The sequence below is a fragment of the Poecilia reticulata genome, chromosome 6, assembly GCF_904066995.2.
Source record: "Poecilia reticulata chromosome 6, P_reticulata-male-v2, whole genome shotgun sequence".
Lineage (NCBI taxonomy): Eukaryota > Metazoa > Chordata > Actinopteri > Cyprinodontiformes > Poeciliidae > Poecilia > Poecilia reticulata.
The window spans coordinates 30,550,255-30,570,885 of record NC_088835.1 but is presented as its reverse complement, the minus strand read 5'-3'; the positions used below and the strand labels follow the sequence as shown (position 1 = coordinate 30,570,885).

At 40.9% G+C, this 20,631-nt stretch overlaps 1 protein-coding gene across 3 annotated transcripts in view; it reads right to left on the bottom strand.

Moving 5' to 3' along the window:
* Positions 1 to 20,631, bottom strand: part of hipk2 (homeodomain interacting protein kinase 2) — a 101,982-nt gene that overhangs the window by 27,769 nt on the left and 53,582 nt on the right. For all 3 annotated transcript variants that reach the window (XM_081608352.1, XM_008436538.3, XM_008436537.3), the window contains exons 3-5: positions 4,959 to 5,082; positions 4,165 to 4,284; positions 1,873 to 1,959 (exon numbers count right to left, since the gene is read on the bottom strand). In XM_081608352.1, coding sequence (XP_081464478.1) covers positions 1,873 to 1,959; positions 4,165 to 4,284; positions 4,959 to 5,082 — 331 coding nt within the window. The remainder of the gene's footprint in view (positions 1 to 1,872; positions 1,960 to 4,164; positions 4,285 to 4,958; positions 5,083 to 20,631) is intronic.

Below are 20,631 nucleotides of genomic sequence, written 5' to 3'. Positions count from 1 at the left end.
CATCATTTAAGCAGCAACATGTGTCGGGTGTCCGCATGGCTGGTTTGTCCAGGGGCCGCTGTCTGGATGTAATCAAGATGAACATCCACCAACAGAGGAAATCCACCTGCCCAAACCTTTTCATCTTGGAAACGATTATCAGGAGCTCAACCACGGAACGTGACGATGACATTTGAGCCACATTAATCATCACTGAGCCCTTTATCTACCAGCAGAATCAGGTAAGGGTGATATATACACAGGTAAACATCACTCAGATTCTGATCCGTCATGGGAACATGATAGAGAAATCTCCCCAACCCTACACTGCAAAAACACAAAATCTGACAAATTTTTTTGTCTAAATTTCTTGTGCAAATATTTTATTATATTTGAAAAAAGACAAAACTAATTTACAAGTAACTTTTCGGAAAGATATATTAGCTCTTTTATAAGTGGCCGGACCCACATCATAACACCCCCTCACCGAGCTTTACACTTGACACAATGCTATCCAGCTACACTCTGAAGAACTAACCATACATGGTTTGTCCCCTAAGAGAAAATTAGCTGAGGTTTAGGATATCAGCGGCATTTAGTGGGTTTGGTTATTACATGCTTACATGAAATACAGATGAGGAACAGCCACAGCCCGCACCCAGCAGCATAAATAAGGAAACAAAGTGAACGCATCAAGGCCTGTTAGCCAGTCGCTGCACATTTTCAGTTAGAATGTCTGTTAGCTATTAGACAGGCGGAGAGCCGTGTGGGAGTTTCAGCAAACAGCTGCTTTCATTCGGCTCTGTAAAACTCCGTGCATCAGTTGAACTCTGCTGCAGCTGGAGATCCGGCCTCAGCAGCGTAAATATTTAAAAGGATTTCATACATTTGATAGATAATTGTCAGGACGCGATGGATCAAACCGGCTCTGGACCTTAACCTGCTTGTGTTGGACGTGAGAGGCAGAGCAGAAGAAAGCAATAGTTCTCTGGTTCGACTTGTTGTGAAGGAAGATTCCTGCTCTGATGGGTTGCCAGATCTGGCTGACAGTTTCCAGCCCAAACACAACATAACGGCGCCCAATTCCAAAGAATCAGCTCAATAAAAGTTATTTTAATACCACCACATGTGTATATTAGAGATGCAAACCTTGTTTAAAGATTTGCATCTGAGTTAGATTTTTATCGTCACGATTCACTTCAGAAATGACCTTTAATTCAGAAACATGTTTTTCTATTTAGAGATTTTGTTTAAATTATGTGAATGACAAGAAGAAAAGATAGTGTAAACAAACAGAACATTTATTTTTTAAAATCCAGCTCCGTACTGAATCATATTTCATCAGTTTCATGCGTTTCTGAAATTTAAATGGCCACTGTCAGGTTAGCTCAGCTGTGTAGCTTTTGCTTAAATAAAAAAACCATCAAAGAATTATTCAAAATCTAGTTTTACAAACAATTAAGCAGTCTAAAATAGATTTTTAAGCATTTTGAATTGGTTCAGAACTCCCAGGACTAGGAATTGATTAAGACAAACTATTGATTGATTAGGAATCGGCTGCTGAAAGACAATAAAACTTGTGGGTTTTTTTGGTTGTGTCTTTTTAAGTCATGATGTTGCACTGGGATTTCTGTTTTGCTTCTCTACTACCCAGTGCCACTTAATTAACCAAGTACTAATAATTGATGATTTCACTTTCATTTCAAAGTAAATTAGCTAATAACATAAAAGCTTTGTCAAAAGTTTTGTGCTTTTCTGCCACACAACGTCAGCTACTTTCCTCTAAACATTTCCTAAAAACCAGTCCAAATGTGTTTCTTCCAGCCAAAAGTTCAAAAGCAGCCCAATTGAACAGAACCTGTCCAATCTGGCAACACTGCGCGGACAGCGTACCTGTGCCATATCATCCAAGCAGTTGAAGATATACTTGCGAGCCTCCTTGGACTTGATCCCCGTCTCAGCCTCGTGGTCTTCCGGAGTCTGCAGGAGACAAGAAGCAGATGTTTGGTAGAAATACCATCAAACTTCTCCCCCTGGAAATATACTATTTACATTTGGCTCATTATAGCCTCTTGTTGTTGATGTGCAGCAGACCTCATCCTGCCCTCTGAGTAACCCAGGGATAACACACAAATGCCCTGCTAACAGATTGCACACCAACACCGCAACAATACGCAGACGACGCAGCGGATTTACACTGGAGCACCTGGACAGACACAAACCTGACGGGTATAAACACGCCATCATTACGTTCCAACAGATGCAGATTTACACCGACTGCAGAAATCTCCTGGCTTAACACAACGTATCTTTAATTACAGCCAGCAACGCGCCACAGCTGGCGTTTGGTGGAAACACATGGCGAGGTCGAGTTAAAGCTCAGCCGTCGCTCTTCAAAGAGGAACGGACAGAGAAACGTTTCAAGGACGCCTTGATTTCACACAAACCAGATGTGGGACAGTCGTAACGAGCTGCAACACTGTGGCGGCTCTGCTCAGCCATATCATGAAGACTTTAATATACGCCGTTCTTCCTGAACTTCATCATAAAGTTATTTTAAGTTTGCTTGTTCTGCAGTTTTACAGATATAGCAGAAAAATAAAAAATTAGTAAAATGAGGAGTTTTTGGGGTTTCTTTGGAACAGAAATACCACAAACATCTAAATCCCTTTAGAGCACGTTCTCTTCGCATATATATAGAGCTTAAAATTATCTCTCAAAAGTATTCACACCCTTGCATTTCTGACTGAGTTAGTCCTCCTATTTATCTGCAACTTAAAACCAGTTTTCTTCCAGACTTGGCCTGAATTTTCCTCCATCTATCCTCTCATGTTGTGTGATCATCTTCCCTGCATCTTTTAAAGGAAAGCATTCCCACAGGATGATGCTGCCACCACTGTACTTCACCAAGGCAACAATGTATTCAGGCTACTTTTCCACTAGATATGGTGTTGTTAGGTAAGATGAGTGTAAAATGCTGTTTAAGAACCTAACCCTGCTTTTGCATGCTATTTCTTCACTACCAAGACATTTACACTGTAAAAACACATCTTACTATGTATTTTTGGTTTATTATCCAGTGCAGGCATCCCTGTACACCTGAAATAGGACAAAACTAACTTACAATAACTTTTCAGCAAGAAATCCAAGCTTGTTTTAAATAAATACCTCATTAATATTGATAAAAATTACTAGCTCCACTGGCAGATTATTTCCTAAGTGAAAAAATCGACCAGTGGATCCAGTAGTTTTTATCAATACTCAAGAACTATTGACTTAAATCAAGCTTAATTTATCTTACCGAAAAGTTTCTTGTAAGTTTGTTTTATTTCAGGTGAATTAAGATATTTGCACAAGAAACTACATTACATTAGATAAAGTTTATTTGCCAAAGGGGCAAATGACCTTCAGCCAGAAAAGATCAATTGCAGATAAAAATACATAAATATACACTAAAGAACTAGACAAAAATAATTGGTAAGATTTAGTGTTTTTGTTACAACACATGAAAAACACAGGAAAAAATAAAAACCCACACTTGATTATTCACTTTGTTCTGGGTTTATAGTGCAATATTTGTTTATCTTATTCTTATCTTTTCATTATACATGTTTTGTTTCATAAATAGAAATTAGCACAGGTGGATAGATTAGCCAAAAATCCCACTCAAGTAAAAGTAAAAAGTATTTGGGTAAAAAGCTACACTGAGTAACTGGTCAGAATCTGATTTAATATTTAAACTGATGACATCAAACAAACAAGAATAAAAAGTTATGTCCACATTCTGGTGTTTTAAAAACTAAAAAGAAAAAAATACTAGTAATAAATATCATGACTACAACATAGCAGATTTAGGCAGCTCTTTTCCAAATCATAAAACTTGACTTGACACATAAAACTTATCATCTGACACTTCCAGATCTTCATCATACAGCAGACACAACAGGTAGAAAATAAAATAAAAAAACAAACATTGTGCACAAACAAGAAGTCTCAACTTAAACTGTAGGTTTGTCTGTTGTCTGTATTTTTTTTGTTTTTCTTCATTCAGTGAAGTTACTCACAGGTAAAGTATCCAGAAATTCAAACAGATACTTTATAAAAGTAAAAAGTACGGTGTAGTGAAACTCCTCAGCCACAAAGTGACGTAAGTAAATGTAACTAGTTATTTATTTTGTTTTGTACCTTCAGTCTCCAGAGTGGATAGGTGGAATCTGGATCTCTGTTGAAGAACCTGGTGGTCTTCGTCCCTGCACTCAACAGATACTCTGCCGGAAGACCCTGCGTCTGTGAGATGTACCGAATCTGCAAGATAGAAATGCAAAAACCCCCCCCAAAAAAACCCCCAAAATGAAGCAAATGCTTTGAAAGAACTTTGAGGTCTGAGACGGTCATTAGAGCGTGTAAAAAAAAAGGGAAATGCTTTATGATGGAGGCTTGTTTGAAGGTTTAAAACACATTTGCGTAGATAATGACAAATAATGATGGAAATGCCAGAAAGGACTTCAGAGGATCAGAACATCTGCTGGTAGGAAAGAGCAACATGGCAATGCAGAATAGCAGCCATGCTAGCCTGCAAGAATGATCTCATTTTATCTGAATCATCTCACAAAGAACCAACAGCAGCACATAAACAAAAGCAAAAGTTGGGGAAATCAGTTGTGTTTACTTAAATCTGTATTAACCAATTGCCTCAAAAGAATCAAAAACTGCAATGTATAAAAATGAGTGAAGCTACGTTGAACAATTTAAGAATTACAAATTAACTTGATGAATTTTGTTGAATATAAATTAACTTTTCTGCCCACAACAACAACATTATGCTTATTAACCCTTTAACAACATTTTTACCAGAAGTAGCTCGTATGATGTGCAGGTCCACCAGGTGTTTGCTAATTGCTGCTGGCTAGTCTGAAGGAGCTGAGTCACGTTTACCTGAAGTCTTTTATTCCAGTGTGTGTGAGGTAATGATGTGTTACCTGGTCGTACTCGGAGGCTCCGGGGTAGAGAGGCCATCCCAGAAACAGCTCAGCTATTACACAACCCAGCGACCACATGTCTATGGCCTCACAGAACGGCAGGCCCAGGATGATCTCTGGAGCCCTGAGGGAGAACAAAACACACATGGGTCAGAGATCCCACGGCTTTATTCAAAACGCTGCGCATTAGTGGAAAACTCATAAACTCTCTGCCAATGAAATGTACATGAAAGCAACTTCTACGTTATAACTTTTGATGAATCAGCTAAAATCTTCTGAGGAGCAATTTCTTGGCAGCTCATCTGAGCTGATGGACAGCAGCCTGGAGTCGCACGCAGAGGGAACCGTCAACATGGAGGAGGAGTAAATGTCAAAATATTTTAACACTCCAAAGCTGATAATGATTAAAACACACTCAGAAAATAAAAATCACATTCCTGCATATGGACACCAGAGACATTTCAATTAATCTGCAGCGTCGGAAGATTTCTTCCTGAGCTGCTGAGCTGTTAGCAGGAAATGCGTTTTAGACAGTTTTATAGGAGACTACTTACAGATCATTTATAATATAATCAATTTTATCAGTTCAGCTTGGACTTGTGGAAACTCTGGTACTGATGTGGTCCAGCTTCCAGCACAAAGACACAGAGATTATAAGACCTTCCCTTCATTCAAGTCCTCAACTTTAAATCCTTTAAATGAGATGGAAGAGAGATCGCCATGTTCGACGGCAAACAAGACCTACACTGCTTTAAAACGGCAGTTATCAGAACCACTACATTTGTAGGATTTATTCAATATTTTATTTTCTATTACTTAACAAATCACCAATATTGCAAATTGTTGCAGAAGTAGGACTAATTGTTTGTTTTCTGCTTAAAATAAAAGTTTTTATCTTGACAAAAGATTGATGGTCTCATATATTTCAGTCCAGCGCTCTTATTTATTTTGGTTTGTGCTGTCAGAAAGACGAATACACTCACATCTTCGATGACGCCCAAAATAACCAGGAGCCTCGCGATTCCTCACACTAAAGTACTTCTAGGAGATTCTCCGCCTGTCATTGCTATAGGAGGGACTCTTAGTCCAACATTTTCTTCTTCCTGCTCTAGGTGGGATGTCGACTCTGGGCTCCACAGAAACCTAATCTAGGCTGAATCCACTGAAACCCCTTTCCATTCATCTGTAATATATATTAACAGCATGACACGCGGTTCAAAGGAGCTCAAGGAGGATCTTGGGAAGTTTCAAGTTCGCAATCCTGATTGCCGTGACCATGGTAACTTCGCCCCCCCACTCCTCGGGACTCGGCGGGCTCTGGCAGGGTTTTGGTCATGGGAAACAGCATGTTATGGGGAGACTTGACAGAGACGTGAAAGAGTTGGAGGTAAATGAATGAAAACACTGCACACAGTTAGAAGAACGTCTCCCCTGCCAGCAGTGACGGAGGAGTAACAACAGGCCGCGTTTTTATTGGGATGTGGCTGAAACATGGAGGCTGCAGGCATCACAAGGACAGATGATTATAAGCTGTAAAAGACAGAAGGAAGCAGAATACACAGTTCCAAAGAGGCAGAGGAACCAATGAAAGGTTAGGGAGAAATGCTTTACAAACTGACACAGAAGGTGGTTATTGGGGTCTAAAGGGCAGCAGTGGAGCAGACACCAAAGACAACACTGTGGCAACAGTATCTCAGGGCGCCGTTACACACCGATACAGAGTCAACATCACACACAATGAGCTGGGGCATCAGTCACAAGGTTCCCCAAGAAGCAGAGAGTGGACTGCCAGGAGGCGATAACGCGAGGAAGACGAGGAGGTTGAGAAAAGGAGACGGGCTGGAGATTCACTGACAACATGGGGGCCGATGTAAACGTAGCTGCTGCTGTCGCCATTTCCCTGAATTTCACGAGAAGATTCAACGCAAACCGCACCATGAATTCATGTCCAGTTTCTGTGCAGATACATTTCTGAATACATCATCAGTGCCTGAAATGTAGTTCTGCATGATGTAGCTAAGGCGTAGTCCTCAAGTAGCCAAGTCCATAGCTGAGAAAACTGAGAAATATTTATATGTTTTAGCCTGTCATCCACACAAAAACTGTAATGTTACTAAAAATTATTATTTATAAAAATTTCAACCAAGTTGGAAATTTGAGAAAACTCAGAGCTTGTGGCTGCTAGCTAAAAGCTATTGGCTGTTGGTTACTTGCTGCTAGCTAAAGTAAATTAACATTTATTGTTTCTCTGTTCAACTTATCAATATATCAAATTACTTAGACTTTTATTAAAGCTACTGTTTAACAACAACATCTTAAAAAGTGTTTTGGTCATTTAGCTCCTGCTGTCTTGGTTCTTTCGTAGCTTTCTCTGTCATAGGTCCTAAGTTATGGAATGACTTGCCTTTGCAGGTCAGAGAGGCCCCTTCACTGTCCACTTTTAAAGTTCGTCTTAAAACCCATTTATTTTACTTGGCTTTTAACTCCTGCGGGATCTAGTTTTAGAGTGTATGGTTTTTGTTTTTAAACTGTAAGAGTTTTTTTTATTATTATTATGCTGTGTTTTAATGTACAGCACTTTGTATCAGCTGTGGTTGTTTTAAAGTGCTTTATAAATAAAGTTGGTATGGTATGGTATGGTAGCTGACTGCCGTATTTCCAGGCATAAAATGGAGCCTTCTGTCCCGGGACTTTATATATCAACCATTTGTGTTCAGGTGAGCCATGGCACAATTAATTTATTTGAGAAAATGTGTCACCTTTGTTAATTGCTTACAAATGCAAATGTATTTATTCCTTTATCACCACAAAAAAGTATTTAAAATGCTGATGAACACAGAAACATTTGAGGTTGAGGTTCTGTTGGGTGCCTGACCTTTCAGCTCTCTTTACTTATTTTATTGTTTGTTGAAGAAGCTAAAAAAATGGAAACTGTCATGATCCGTGTTTCTATGTGTTTATTTTTACTGTCATGATCCGTGTTTCTATGTGTTTATTTTCTAGTTTCTGTGTGATCCTGTTCCCTGTTAGTCCTGTCTCTGCGTCTTTCCCCGTTGATTGTCTCCCAGGTGTGTCTCGTTCCCGTGATTGCCCCGTGTGTATTTAGTCTCCCCTGTTGTCTGTGTTCTTCGTCGGGTCCTTGTCAATATTCTATAGTCGGTCAGCTGTTCAGCTTGTCACCTGTCTCCTTGTTGCCAGTTTTCCTCGTGCTGTTTCCCCGCTGTTCCTTGTTAGTTTTTGTCATTAAATTCATCATTTTCGCTACATCCTGGTTCCTGCCTGCGTCTTCACTCACCGGAAAACACCGCCTCATGACAGAAACAACAACGCCACATTTGTGATTTTTTGACAATATATTGAGAGCAACATAGTCACCTGACTGGTTGTTCTTGTGTGGTTTATCTACATTACATTTCTAATATTAAAAACAAACGAACCATGCATTCTCTCTAATTTACAGGGGAAGGTGTTATTCAAAACTCTAATGGATCAAAAGCTGATTTGATCCATTTATACCATTGCAAATACTTCAGTGAAGAAAAATGCAGGGCAACGTCTGTTATGAGTCAGATTCCTCTAATAAAGACTTGGACCCGAGAGGTACCTCAGTGTAACCATGTTTTCTCTTTTCTTTATTCTATCTATATAAGTTGTGATGCTGCTCAAGTGATTTAAAGGCTGAACTCCACAAAATCCACTAAAATAAAGTGAAAGTGATATTTCCATTTCTTGCTCCTCTTTTAAACTGAATCTGTGCATGAACGTCTCGATGCTTGTGGTGACAGTTTTTATCGACTTGGATCGATTGCAGCCTGCGGTTTCTCCAGTTTTACGCTATTTACTGTGTTTAAGGGTTGTTTTGTTTCCCCTCTTTCTCTGACAGATCAGCAAAACAAAAACAGAGAGGAAGGAAGGGAGAGGGAGTAACCTTGTTGTGCATGACATGAAACCACAAATGCAAAGTTGCCCCCACCAATGCACCTCTGCCGCTGCCTGCAGAAGCTGCTGCTAATGCAGGCCTATCACTGGCATGGATAAGCAATGAAGTGATGAGTGCACACATCTGCTGAGCGTATCACTACTTCTCTGTTCTCCTTTTGCTCTCTACAAGAACAGCACACAACACCGGACAATTTACGCACTGAGGATCATTTCAGCAATGGAAGTGGTTAAGTGTAGTTAATATTTACTGTTAATAAATGCTTGGTAGAAGCAGATTGGCTTCTGGAGTTAACAGATACTTAATTTTGGAGACATAGTTGGGAAATAGTACAGTGTTAACATTTCTGCTTCGTTCAGTGCCAAAGATAAATGAAATCCACGATAATGTGGTTACAGATACCATCATGCTAACCTCTGCTTAGGTTACTTGTAAGGTATAATCAAATTAACTGTGATGTAAGACAAGAACCAGCACATTATGGAGTAAATCTGCTGGTTATTCATAAGTTTTCACACCCTTCCCTGAATTAAAAAAATAAAACTACACCTGATATTTAATTATCTCTATAAAACCACATTGTTCTGCGTCCAATCACCTGATTATCAAACTGATTAACAAAATGAGCTGCAACATTCCCAGCTCAAGTTTTAATATTAATATTGCTCATATTTTAGCTAATCAGAGAGGAAGAAACAAAGAAAGCAGCTTCTGTTGTATTTCTACGGAGCTAATTTAGTCTCAAAAAATGTAACAAGACCACAACAAGTAGTGTGTTACATTGATCTGACTCTTGTGTGTTATTAAGCCAAATGTTTATTTTAGTGCATTTCTCAGTCTGCAAAGCTTGAGGATGATGTCTTGTTCACACTAAATGTTAAAAGCAGAATTCACTGTAATGTTCAATAAAATTCATTATCAGATCAGAAATTCTGTTCATGCAATTTGAATTATTCTAAAGTAAAATAAGTAGTTATTTTTATTGGATATTGTGAATAAAAATAATAGCGAGTTGTGTCCTTTAACTAACTAGGTGAGGGCAGTTTTTATGAAATGATGATTTGGTTTAAATTGTAGCATTAAGTTAAAACTCAATTCATGATTGAAAACGTCTAGCAGGACCTCTGTCTTAGATTGAAACGTTTTAAGCTACTTTGGATAATTAACTGAGTTTACTGCACTGTTGGGAATGAAAGTGTGAAATGATTTTTGTGAAATCCCTTGGGATGACATTTGTTGTGAATTGGCGCTATCGAAATAAAACTGAATTGAATTGAATTGGGAGCCATTGTTCTAGACTATGCATGTCTCATACAACACAGACAGCATGTAAACTAAGGCTAGCCAAAAGCTTTGAATGGTTCTGAATGGGCACCCAGCAGCATGAGAGGGCTCAGTGTTCGGGCTACTGCCTCTGACAGCACCAGCTCCCCACAAAGAGAGGTTGGGACGGGGAGAGAGGGAGCCAGTCTGCGTTTTGACATCCTCCCAGCTGGCCTGGTCATTGATGAGCCTCAATCCCCTTGGGAGACAGAGATGGCACGACTCATGAATGAGGCCTTTCTTCCGCCACCCCAACCCGCCCCAACACCTCGGCCCGCTCGCCCAACCTCACTATCGCGTCCCTCCTTAGCCGCCCCTCCGCAAGCAAAACCTCCTTAAACTAGGCCGCCGAGGCCAGGCTGTGGCGCTCCCCTCCCCGCTGCCTGTCCGCCCTCTGCTGAACTTTGCTTGGCTGGCCCGACAGCCCACACACACGCACACACACACAGCTGACATCACAGGCTGTGTGCATGTCAGGATGTATCCATCAGGCTGACCTTCCCTTCGCATGGCTCCAGAAGGGAGACGGATGGATCCCCAGAACCCAGCAACATTTAAAAAGACATAAATGCACAACGTGGTTACTCCAGCCTCTTGATATTGGTTTGATCTTTCTGTTTTCCATATTTAAAACCTCCATCACTGGCCCTTATACAAACATGATTTATTCAAGAGGCTGGGAGTTGGGGGTACGGGAAAGAAGGAAGGCTCTTCAGGGCAAATAACAAGCTGTGTTATGACAAACTGCAAAAATGGTTCAGGAAGGAGCATTTTTCTGTGATCAGGAGAAAAGACCTTTCCATTAACGTTTCTCCACGTCTCTTCGCCGGTTCCCTCCCTGCCATCCCACGCCTCGCCCTTGCTAATGTAAAAGGCTCCTGGAGGTGCCGTGAATGGCTCCATCCCTCCCTTTGGGTTTCCATCTACATATTCATGCCCCAAAATGCTCCTCCACCGCTTCTTTGAAGAAGCACCATAGAGAAACACTCCCAGATATAATGCATGGTGTTGGCCGACTGTGAAATCAATATGCAGAGCCGCATCCCCTGCTGTGCACCTGTGGCCCATCAGAAGTCAGCCCAACCCTACACATGTACTCACAAACATCACACCTCCACTGACGCACCTGAATCTATCACTTTGGAAATGGCTACACACAACCCAGGCCATGCATGTGATGATGAGATATAATGAAAGTGTATGCAGCAGCAATGGAGTGCAGGCTGCACTTAGATTTAGAGCTGGTGTTCCAGGTGGCTGAGAGGTGGAAAGAGGAGAGATATGCGGACATGGAAAAAGTTTTTACAGAGTCCTTGAGAAATGTCTCACTCCCCAAGCAGCGGCAACATTCCTGGTACTCAAGGTCTTGAAAAAAACAGGTCTCTCTCCCTCTCTCTCTCTCTCTCTCTCTCTCTCTCTCTCCCTCGGAGTCTCGTTGTCAGAAGAAGGGACAGAGAAAGCGCTGACAAGGCTGCCACTGTTTCGCCTGTTAAAGTATTAGCATTCCATGTGAGTCTGGCAATACATTACAACACAGAACCGGAGAGGAGGGAGGAATTTGTTTGATAAAAAATATGGAGAGATCAACTTCAAAAGACGTAGAAACCCAAAGCACGAATAATTACGTGTACGGAAACATTTAAGCCCCTCAAACTGTATGGAAATTCAAATACATCAAAGCATGCTAATGTGAAATATAGCAGCGACCTATGCTGATTCAACACAACCTGGAGTCCAGTTCAGCTCTGCACCCACAGGGAGTAAATTGCAACAGAGAGCTAACAAAGATAGCATTTGCACACTCAAAGGTCCTTTCTGTCTCCCTCGGTCTCTCCATCTCACATTTTACACCTCCCTCCTCTTTGAGGCCTTTTTAGATAATGAAATATTCAGCGGGCAGAGAGCCACCCCGTCACTGAGGCACACATGGAGCCGTGTTGTCGCTGTATGCCACCGTCAGTATTAGCATGCCACATTCTCTCGCATAGCAAGACTCTTTGCCATTGAACAAAGACTGATTTTATTTTGAACAGCAGCATTTGAAGACGTTAAATTTCTATGTTAACCTGCAATGCATTTGCTTCTATCAAGTTTTCCCACCTTGGAGAAGAAATATTTTGCCGCTTCAACTGCAACTACAGCAAAGCCCATTTGTTCACTTAGACGTCTCTTTATTGTTCCATCATAGCCTGTTGGTAATTGCCTCTTTCCCCTGGTTATTATTCTCCAGCATGCAGCTGATCCTATCAGTAATACATCTCATTTCCCCCCTTCAACCTGCTGACGGCTCCTGGCACAGCAGTGCCTCCACAGTATACCTCCACCCCTGATTTCTCGGTGCAGGGGTCAAAGGGACAAACCTCTGTCTGCAAGGTAGAGGGATGAGAAGAAATGACAGAAGATGAGGAACAGTGGGATGGAGACGGTGAGGTGGGGAGGGGTTGTAACAATAGAAGATGGATGCTTTCTTCATCAACAGCCACCTATAACACTTACACACACACACACTGTCCTTCTGCCTCTCTTGTCAAAAGGAAGAGTGCCGAGAAGGATTTGCCATTAGTAAATGATGGGTATTTGTCATACAGTGATGCTGTCACATCAGACAGCCAACGGCGGAGATTTAGGGGATGCCAGGAGGGATCTTCATGTCTCCCTGACCCTATTAGGACAGAGGACTGACAGTCAGACATTATAAGGCCAACCTAGAAGCCTCTGGATAAGGACCTCAATCTCAGGCAACCATCTCACCTCCGACAAACTCACAAGTCTGAAAATCACACTCTGAAATAATAACAATTAGCATGATGCTGCTATCTTATCTCTTATCTGATATGTAGTTAAGCTAAACTATTTCAGGTGTTCCAGTCTCTCCCATGGCCACAGTGTATGAAATCAAGCAGACTGATTCTGCAAAAAAATGTTCTGTCTGCTGATTTAACAGCTGCATCCACACCTTTAATCACAACAGAAAGCATCAGACGCTGTGGTAGAAACCACACAACCACTGGTTTCTGGCAACTTGATCCACAGGTTTGAATTTGGTAGCTGCAGGAGAATGCACTGTGCCAGGTTTGAGGTTTAAGGAGGGAGTATTATGGCGTGGGATTGTTTTTCAGGCGCTGGGTTTGTCTGGTTGATCCAGTGAAAGGCCCTTTTCTGTTCCAAAATGACTCCTCACAGCACATGAATCTTAGTCCAGTAGGAGATTGGAGTGGAGAATTGGAGACTGACCAGCACAAAACCGTAACCTCACCCAGTCAGAGCGAACTTTGGTATCTATTAGAGCAGAGGTTTGTACAGTGTGGGGTAGCTAGCCGCCTCTCAGAGAGCAAATACAGAACTGCTACTTTATCGCTATTATTTCTGAAAACCTTTTGCTGTTCCTGTACTTGATGTTCAGGTTAAACCATTTGCCTGCTTTAGCTAAGCGTAGCGCCACATGATATGATGCTTCAGTCCAACCCAGGAAAATCTCAACTTTAAATAATCAAATATATTTTACTCGGCCAAGACTCTGTGTCCTTCCTCACTGTAGCTTTAGGTACTGAAAATATATGAATTTCATCTCTGGCACAGGTTTGGTGAAGTTGGCTAAATGTTTGCAGTTATTTTTCTGTTTTTTCTGTCTATCCAATGCTCCCCGGGAAGAATGCTCATTCATTTAAACGCCTTGAGAACAATAAGACCTTAACTTTTATAACGCCAGCTGCATTTTAAAGCCGACGTGTTAACATTAGGATGCCATAATAGTTCAGGTGTGTTTAAATGCGAGTACTTCAAAGCCACTCAGTCAGGGTGAAAGGAATCTGCTTGAGCCCAAACTGATCACCGCAGCAAATCTGAGTGCACAACAAAATCAATAAGCTAAGTTACTGTTAGCAGTTGCTCCACTCCATTTGGCTCTGGTATGAGGTCAGAGAGAGCAGAAACTGTGAAATTTGCTGTTTTCATGTCGTATTTGGTGGTGAAACCTTTGATTTAAAGATGGAATTAGTTTCGATTTAGTAAAAATTACTAAATCTAATGTATTACTGGTCTGACCAAACACACTGAAGTGTTTTCTTGACAGTCTCTTTCTGTATCATTTTTGTGTGTATCTTGTGCTTTGTAGCATTATTACTGCCAACCTGTGTAATTTACCCCCAGCAGTTGCTTCAGTCCAACGCAGCTCAGAGCAATACCGAGCCTGAGTGATGGAGGGGGAAGCAGCAGCGGTTTGGTCAAAGTGGTGGACTGCTGGAGCCACCCATACTGGATATGTGATAAAACAACAGACGACAAGCATCTATTTGAAATGTGGCGCCGGAGAACATGTAGCTCGGAGCCAGCAGGAAGCCATTATACCACCATAATGACATGTGTCTCCCTGCAGCACACAAACCTACAACCAGGCTGAAACAACACTAGGATTCAATCAGAAAGGCTGATAGGGCCAAACGAGAAGTAGGCATGGGTAGACATTTGCAAGGCTAAATATTTCCTCCTCCTCCACCTCATCCCTAGCATGATGCGCAGACTTACAGTATCTGGTGTTTCCCTACCTTCACCCATCCCCCAGTACGCCCGCCCTGTCTTTATCACTCGGATTTGACTACCATCTTCCTTCCTCCCACCAGGTCAGGCAGCATTACCATCTCCTGCCTAATCAGATTCTGCTGTGCGCGACAGGAATTCTCAGCGCCCAAGGCGTCCCTGCTTCACGACAAGCTAACAGGCTGCAGAGAGCTCCAACTAAACCTCGGATCGGTACTTTGGAATAGAGCGGCTCCACGTCTCCTCCACCTGAAAACAGAGGAAAGACCTCCTGCTCTGATTCCCGGGGTTTGGGCCTTCGATCTGCCTGCTTTTCTCTGTTTCTGTCAGACCTTGCAGAAAACTACTCCCTCTGAGTTCTGGTTAGCGGGAGAGTTGGTGGGATCGACTTACAGGATCTGACCCAGATTGTCACCCAACGTGGTCAGGAATTTGTAATGACTGACCCTTTGGTGGTTCTAACAAAATGAACATCACGCATGCATGCATGCACAATGTGTTTCTTGGGTTTCCAGAGTAATGGTGAGACTTCAGGTCAACTAACAGAGGAATTATTGAACATTTTGAAGATATTGTTTGTCATTTGTATTTTTTTTAGGAAAAAAAGTGGAAGGAAAAACATTTTTTAAAATAGGAAACGAAATTTGGTATAAAAAAAAATCTGAGATTTTACTTTTGAGCCATAGATAGAAAACTTTTAAAACTAATTTGAATAATAACCTGAGCTTAATGCGTTGTTAAACAGAATAACTGGAACGTATGTATAAATGGACTGAATTGACTTTTGTTTCTAAAATGCCTACATAAAATGAGCTGTCAGACAGTAAATGAGACGACGGTTTTGTTTTTCCTACTTCCGCACTAAAGCAGAGATCATTGAAACTAATTGAATGATAAAAACATAAATAACTCAGGTGCAATCACAGGTGTTTGTGTTGGTGAGGAAAAGCAGCGTTCGCTCATCAGACATTAATAAGAGCCGTCTCAAAAAACAATAAGTTGTGATGACAGGTCATTAATTTGGCTAGGAAACTGTGCCCAGTTATTTGTAAGTACAGTCACACTTAATCACCTTTAAACGACAACATATTCTTCTTCTCGCTGTCGTACAGACGCCATTAATTTTCTCCCATCCCTCCACAGTCTGGGATAGACATAGAGTCATGCAACACATCATATGCAATAAATTGTTGCTTTTTTTTCCCCAAGGAAAGCAATTATTGTACAGCAGCAATCAATACCATGTTGCTGTTTCATGTAGCAGTGCTTGAGGATTCAATTATTGTGGACAGAATGACATTATTGCTGCTGCCATGGCCTCAGTGGAGGAGACACCAAGCAAAACTGATTCCATCTGCGCAGTGATTTGAAGAAAACTCAGAATTCAATACTGAATTTGTGACGTCCAAAAGAAGAAACAAGCACGGACTGTCTTAACGGGAGTTTACATTCTGAGTTTTTGTCAAACTGTTTGGACTTTAAGTCAATTCCTCTTTAGAGAAAATATCAAGAGTCGGCACACAGATTCGGTTACAACATCTGGAGAACTTCTGCTGATCCAAAACGGCACAACGACCCGTCTCTCATTTACCAAAACTATCTCAATGTTTACTGAGGCTTTTGGGAAAAACGTAGGGATGAAACGATTAATCGGATTAATCGTTATGAATCGATTATTGAAATAATTATCAACTAATGTAGTAATTATTTCACTGTTAACTGGAGACTCAAAAAGATCATTTGTTGAAAAATATGATACTTAACAGTAATTGAGCCAAAACTGTACAAAAATATATAAATACATTTTACTTTTAAGAAACCTTTGCGTGTAAATATGTTTTCACCAAAACTCTTCAAGTTTGATCTTTACTCAGTTCAAATTCACTAAAGAAATTATATGTTATTGCATTTTAGGCATTACAAAGTTTACTTTCTTATTCAAAAAAGGAATTAAATTATTTGTTTATTTGCATCCTTTAATGTATTTCAAATATTGTATGAAAAAGGTTTAGATGTTAAATGAAATATCTGTAGAATGTGGCCAGTTTTAATCTGATTAATCTTCAGATCAATTACTGATATGATCATTAGCTGCAAGCTAAGAAAAAAGCAGAACTTCTTGTAAGGTTTGTATTTCAGTGCATCTGCTTCAAACCCGACATCGTTTCAGAAAAAAAACACCATCCGACACGGTGGTGGCAGTGTGATGATCAGGGATGGATCTGTCATTCTGTTAATAATCTTTCAATGTGGGTTAATCTGAACAATCATGTAAAAATTCCTCCACAGAAATAATAAAAAAGAAACTCCTCACTAGTTATTGCATCGCTGGTTGGGCCGGTGGGGACATAACAAGTTATTGGGTTTAGGAGGCAATTAGATTTTCACTTTTTTCCCTGAATAAATGACACTGTCTTCTGTTTGCTTTGGCTGCATTTGGTCTAATATTCAGATGCGTTTTAAGTGTGACAAAAAAGAAATCTGCAAAGAGGCAAATAGTTTTTCACAGCACCTTATTTTAGAAACAGCAGGAATGATTGTTGCGTAGATGAAACCAGTTAAATTCTTAAATGTTGGTGTCAGCACCGTGAGAATCTAATCCCAAACGAAGCCTAAGGAAAACAAACATGCTTTCATCTTGGATTGCATGGAATAAAGACACCTTCACATGCCCCCCTGACAGCTCCGTAACTCATAATTGTCTTTTTAACCAGGTGTTTTCCCTCCTTAGCTCATTCTGCCCAGAGGGAGGACCGTCCTCCTGGTGACACACACCACAAAGGCATTCTGGCACCCAACATTTCCTTTTGTTGTGGCATCGGAGTCAGCGGCGCGGCAACAAACTGCAGGATGATTCTCATTTTCCTTGACATTTTTGCAATTATTTCAGAGGAGAAATTACAACACACTAAAATTTCCTTTTCTTAAAACTGTAGTTTTCCTCTGATGTTTCCTTTTGGAAAATAACCAGAATGACACGGTGTGAAAAAAGACAGTGCTGACCTCCCAGACACCCCGGAGCAGCCAATCAGGTCACTTCTCCCTCACTCATAGATGCGCTATAATTGGCTGGAGGGTGGGAGATATCACTAGTGGGGATTCTGGTGGCGGGAAAGAGGGAGGGAGCGAGAAGCTGGGAGGGGGAAACAAAGGAGCGTTGCTACGCCTCCTCTCTGCACTTTAACCGACCCTTTGCTGGAGACAGGGAGGAAATTTCCAGAACAAAAGTGTGCAGTCGTCCTGAAGGAAGCGGATCTCAGCTGACCGGCGTACCGACCGGGTCGTCGCTGGAGGTCACGAAAGAGTCTGACCTGAGCTGTCAAACAGGAAGCGCTGCGTTCGACGAGCGGTCAGAAAGAACATCACATCAGCTGCACAAATGGACCCGCAAATTACCAGCAGTGGAGGAATTACTCAAGCACTGTCTCTAAGTAAAAGTAGAAATAAACAGATGAAAACGTGCTCTTATAAAAGAAAACATCAACATTTTCACTTGAGTAAAAGTATTTGCTTTTGAAAATACTAAAAATATTGAAAGGAAAAGTACTTGTTGAAAGTATTACCTAAATGTAGTTGCTTTATTTTCTTAATGCATCAGTGAGTCTGCAGATAATGCTTGTTTTTACTGAGTTTTCTCTCAGTGACAGTTTACACCTGGACTTCTGATTCTGTGATCTTTAATTTTTTTTATTTACTAAACAGCAAAACCAATGTGTGTTTGAACTGCAGTAAACATGTTGAAGTAAAAGTTTTCTGAGCATCAGACACACCAAACATTTGAACACCACCTTATCATCAACTTCACAGCTAAAAACTGCATTTTGGACAATACTTTCATTTCCTGACACCATTTTAAAAACTTGTTCTCACTTCTCGAACCATTTAACTCGAATAAGATTATTTTCAAGCTAAAAAGATTTTTTTTAAAAAACACAATGTGATGTGAACATACTGTAGAATCCAACATATTATAGAAATGCAGTTGAGTAAAAGTCAAAATTACCCACGTCTGAATCTACTTAAGTAAAATACAGATACATGGAAAATGTAATTACGGTAAGTACAGCAGCGAAGTACTACACCCCACCGTCCGCTTTCTTCCGATTAAAAAGACAAACGTGCAACATCCCCTTTTCCCAGAAGTCACTGCTCACAGCTGGCCTCGCGATCCGCAGCTCCAAGCAGACGCATTCCACATAAAGGGCCCCGGGGGGCCGGCGAGCGCTGCAGCTGGGCACTAAGCTGGGCTGTTCTCTGCCTCCCTGCACACTTTTAAAGGGGACCTATTATGGAAAATTCACAATTTCATAATAGGTAGAAATCCAAACTTTTGTTTGGGTTTCTACTGCACTTAAAAGAATCTATCGGATTGTATCGGCCGATACCAAACCTCAGATATCGGTACAGGAAGTGAAAAAATCCAGAAACCACTTGCTGTATTCTTACAGATTGTGCAGGAGGCTCTCTTAATGCTTTTCAAAGAGTACAGTTGTACATTTTTGCATCTGTTTGTAGTCATTTTCACATGTAAGTTAAACGTTGAGGGGAGCGTGGCCAGCAGCGGCTTATTTGGATTTAAAGTGACAGAGACCCTAAATCGACTCAAAATAGTCAGAACTGACCAGACTAAAGTCTGACAAAGAAACAAAAAAATCTGCTGAACATGATTTATATCCTATCTTAACTTATTCAAGGAAGCACAGTAGGTCACCGTAACCATATCTACCGCATGAACTCCCAAAAACCAGAACACTTCCTGCCTTCATTTCCACATCAGAAGCTCTTTGGGTCATCAGCTCAGGTTGAGCTCAGACAGCGAAGTCGAGGGTCGCAGCAACCTTGGATCAAGATGAAAACGAGCAGCTTGACTGGTAATGAATTACCTCTAGATATGCCATTACACCTTCATACAGCAGAGAGCTGCGTTCAGGTGTAATAGGACATGCTGGCAAACAGAGCACAGTATCTAATAAGATCTGTGACTGAAGCCGTCTTGTTGCAGGCAAACAGCTGCAGCAGCGGGTTTATGAAACCAACTTCATGATGCAATAAATAAATGCATGAGCCAAGTTTGGAGGCCCGCAGAAAGAACACCCTGGTGAGAATATGAGACGAGATCATCAAAACTTCATTTCAAAGGTCTGATGATTTCACGGATCAGATCCTCATAAACTATCGATCACAGGTGAGAAATACTTGACAGGTGGTTTTGTCGGGTTTCTGCCTTGACATTTCTATCATTCATTAGAGAAATAAGGCAGATTAAGTCACAGAGGAGCGCCCCGAGATGAAGTTTAGCTCCAAAAACTGAAAACAGAGAATCTGTAATGACGTGTGGTCCTCCTGCTCTCCTCACTGGGCCTCAACAAAGCAAGTCGGTTATCTGGAAAAGCTGGATTCACTCACCTCAGAGTTTAACTTTCACACATTTTCTCTCATTATATCTGAAAACTCTACATTTTGTTGGGGTTGAAGTCAAAGATCAGCACAAATGGGAGAAGAGCTGTGAAGTAGGGGGAAGAGAAAGAAAGTGTTTTCAGGAATAAAAATCTAAAAATGTTTCATACATTCGCATTCAGCTGCTCTCAGTCAATACTCAGCAGCATTTCTGGTGCGATCAGAAATGAAAGACTCTCGTCTCCATCAGTGTTGCATTTAGAGAAGAGCTGCATGTCAGAATAACATTCATTTGCATATTATTCGTCTAATATTACAATAAATTTGTCAACTGCATTTAAACTGCAAACAAAAGGTTTATTAAACTAGGAGAATATATTATTTGAAATCATGGTTTAAACATTTGCAATCAAATATTGATGCAAGATGTCCTTACTGTAGTGATATCACAGTGAAATTTAGTTTTATTTTATTTTT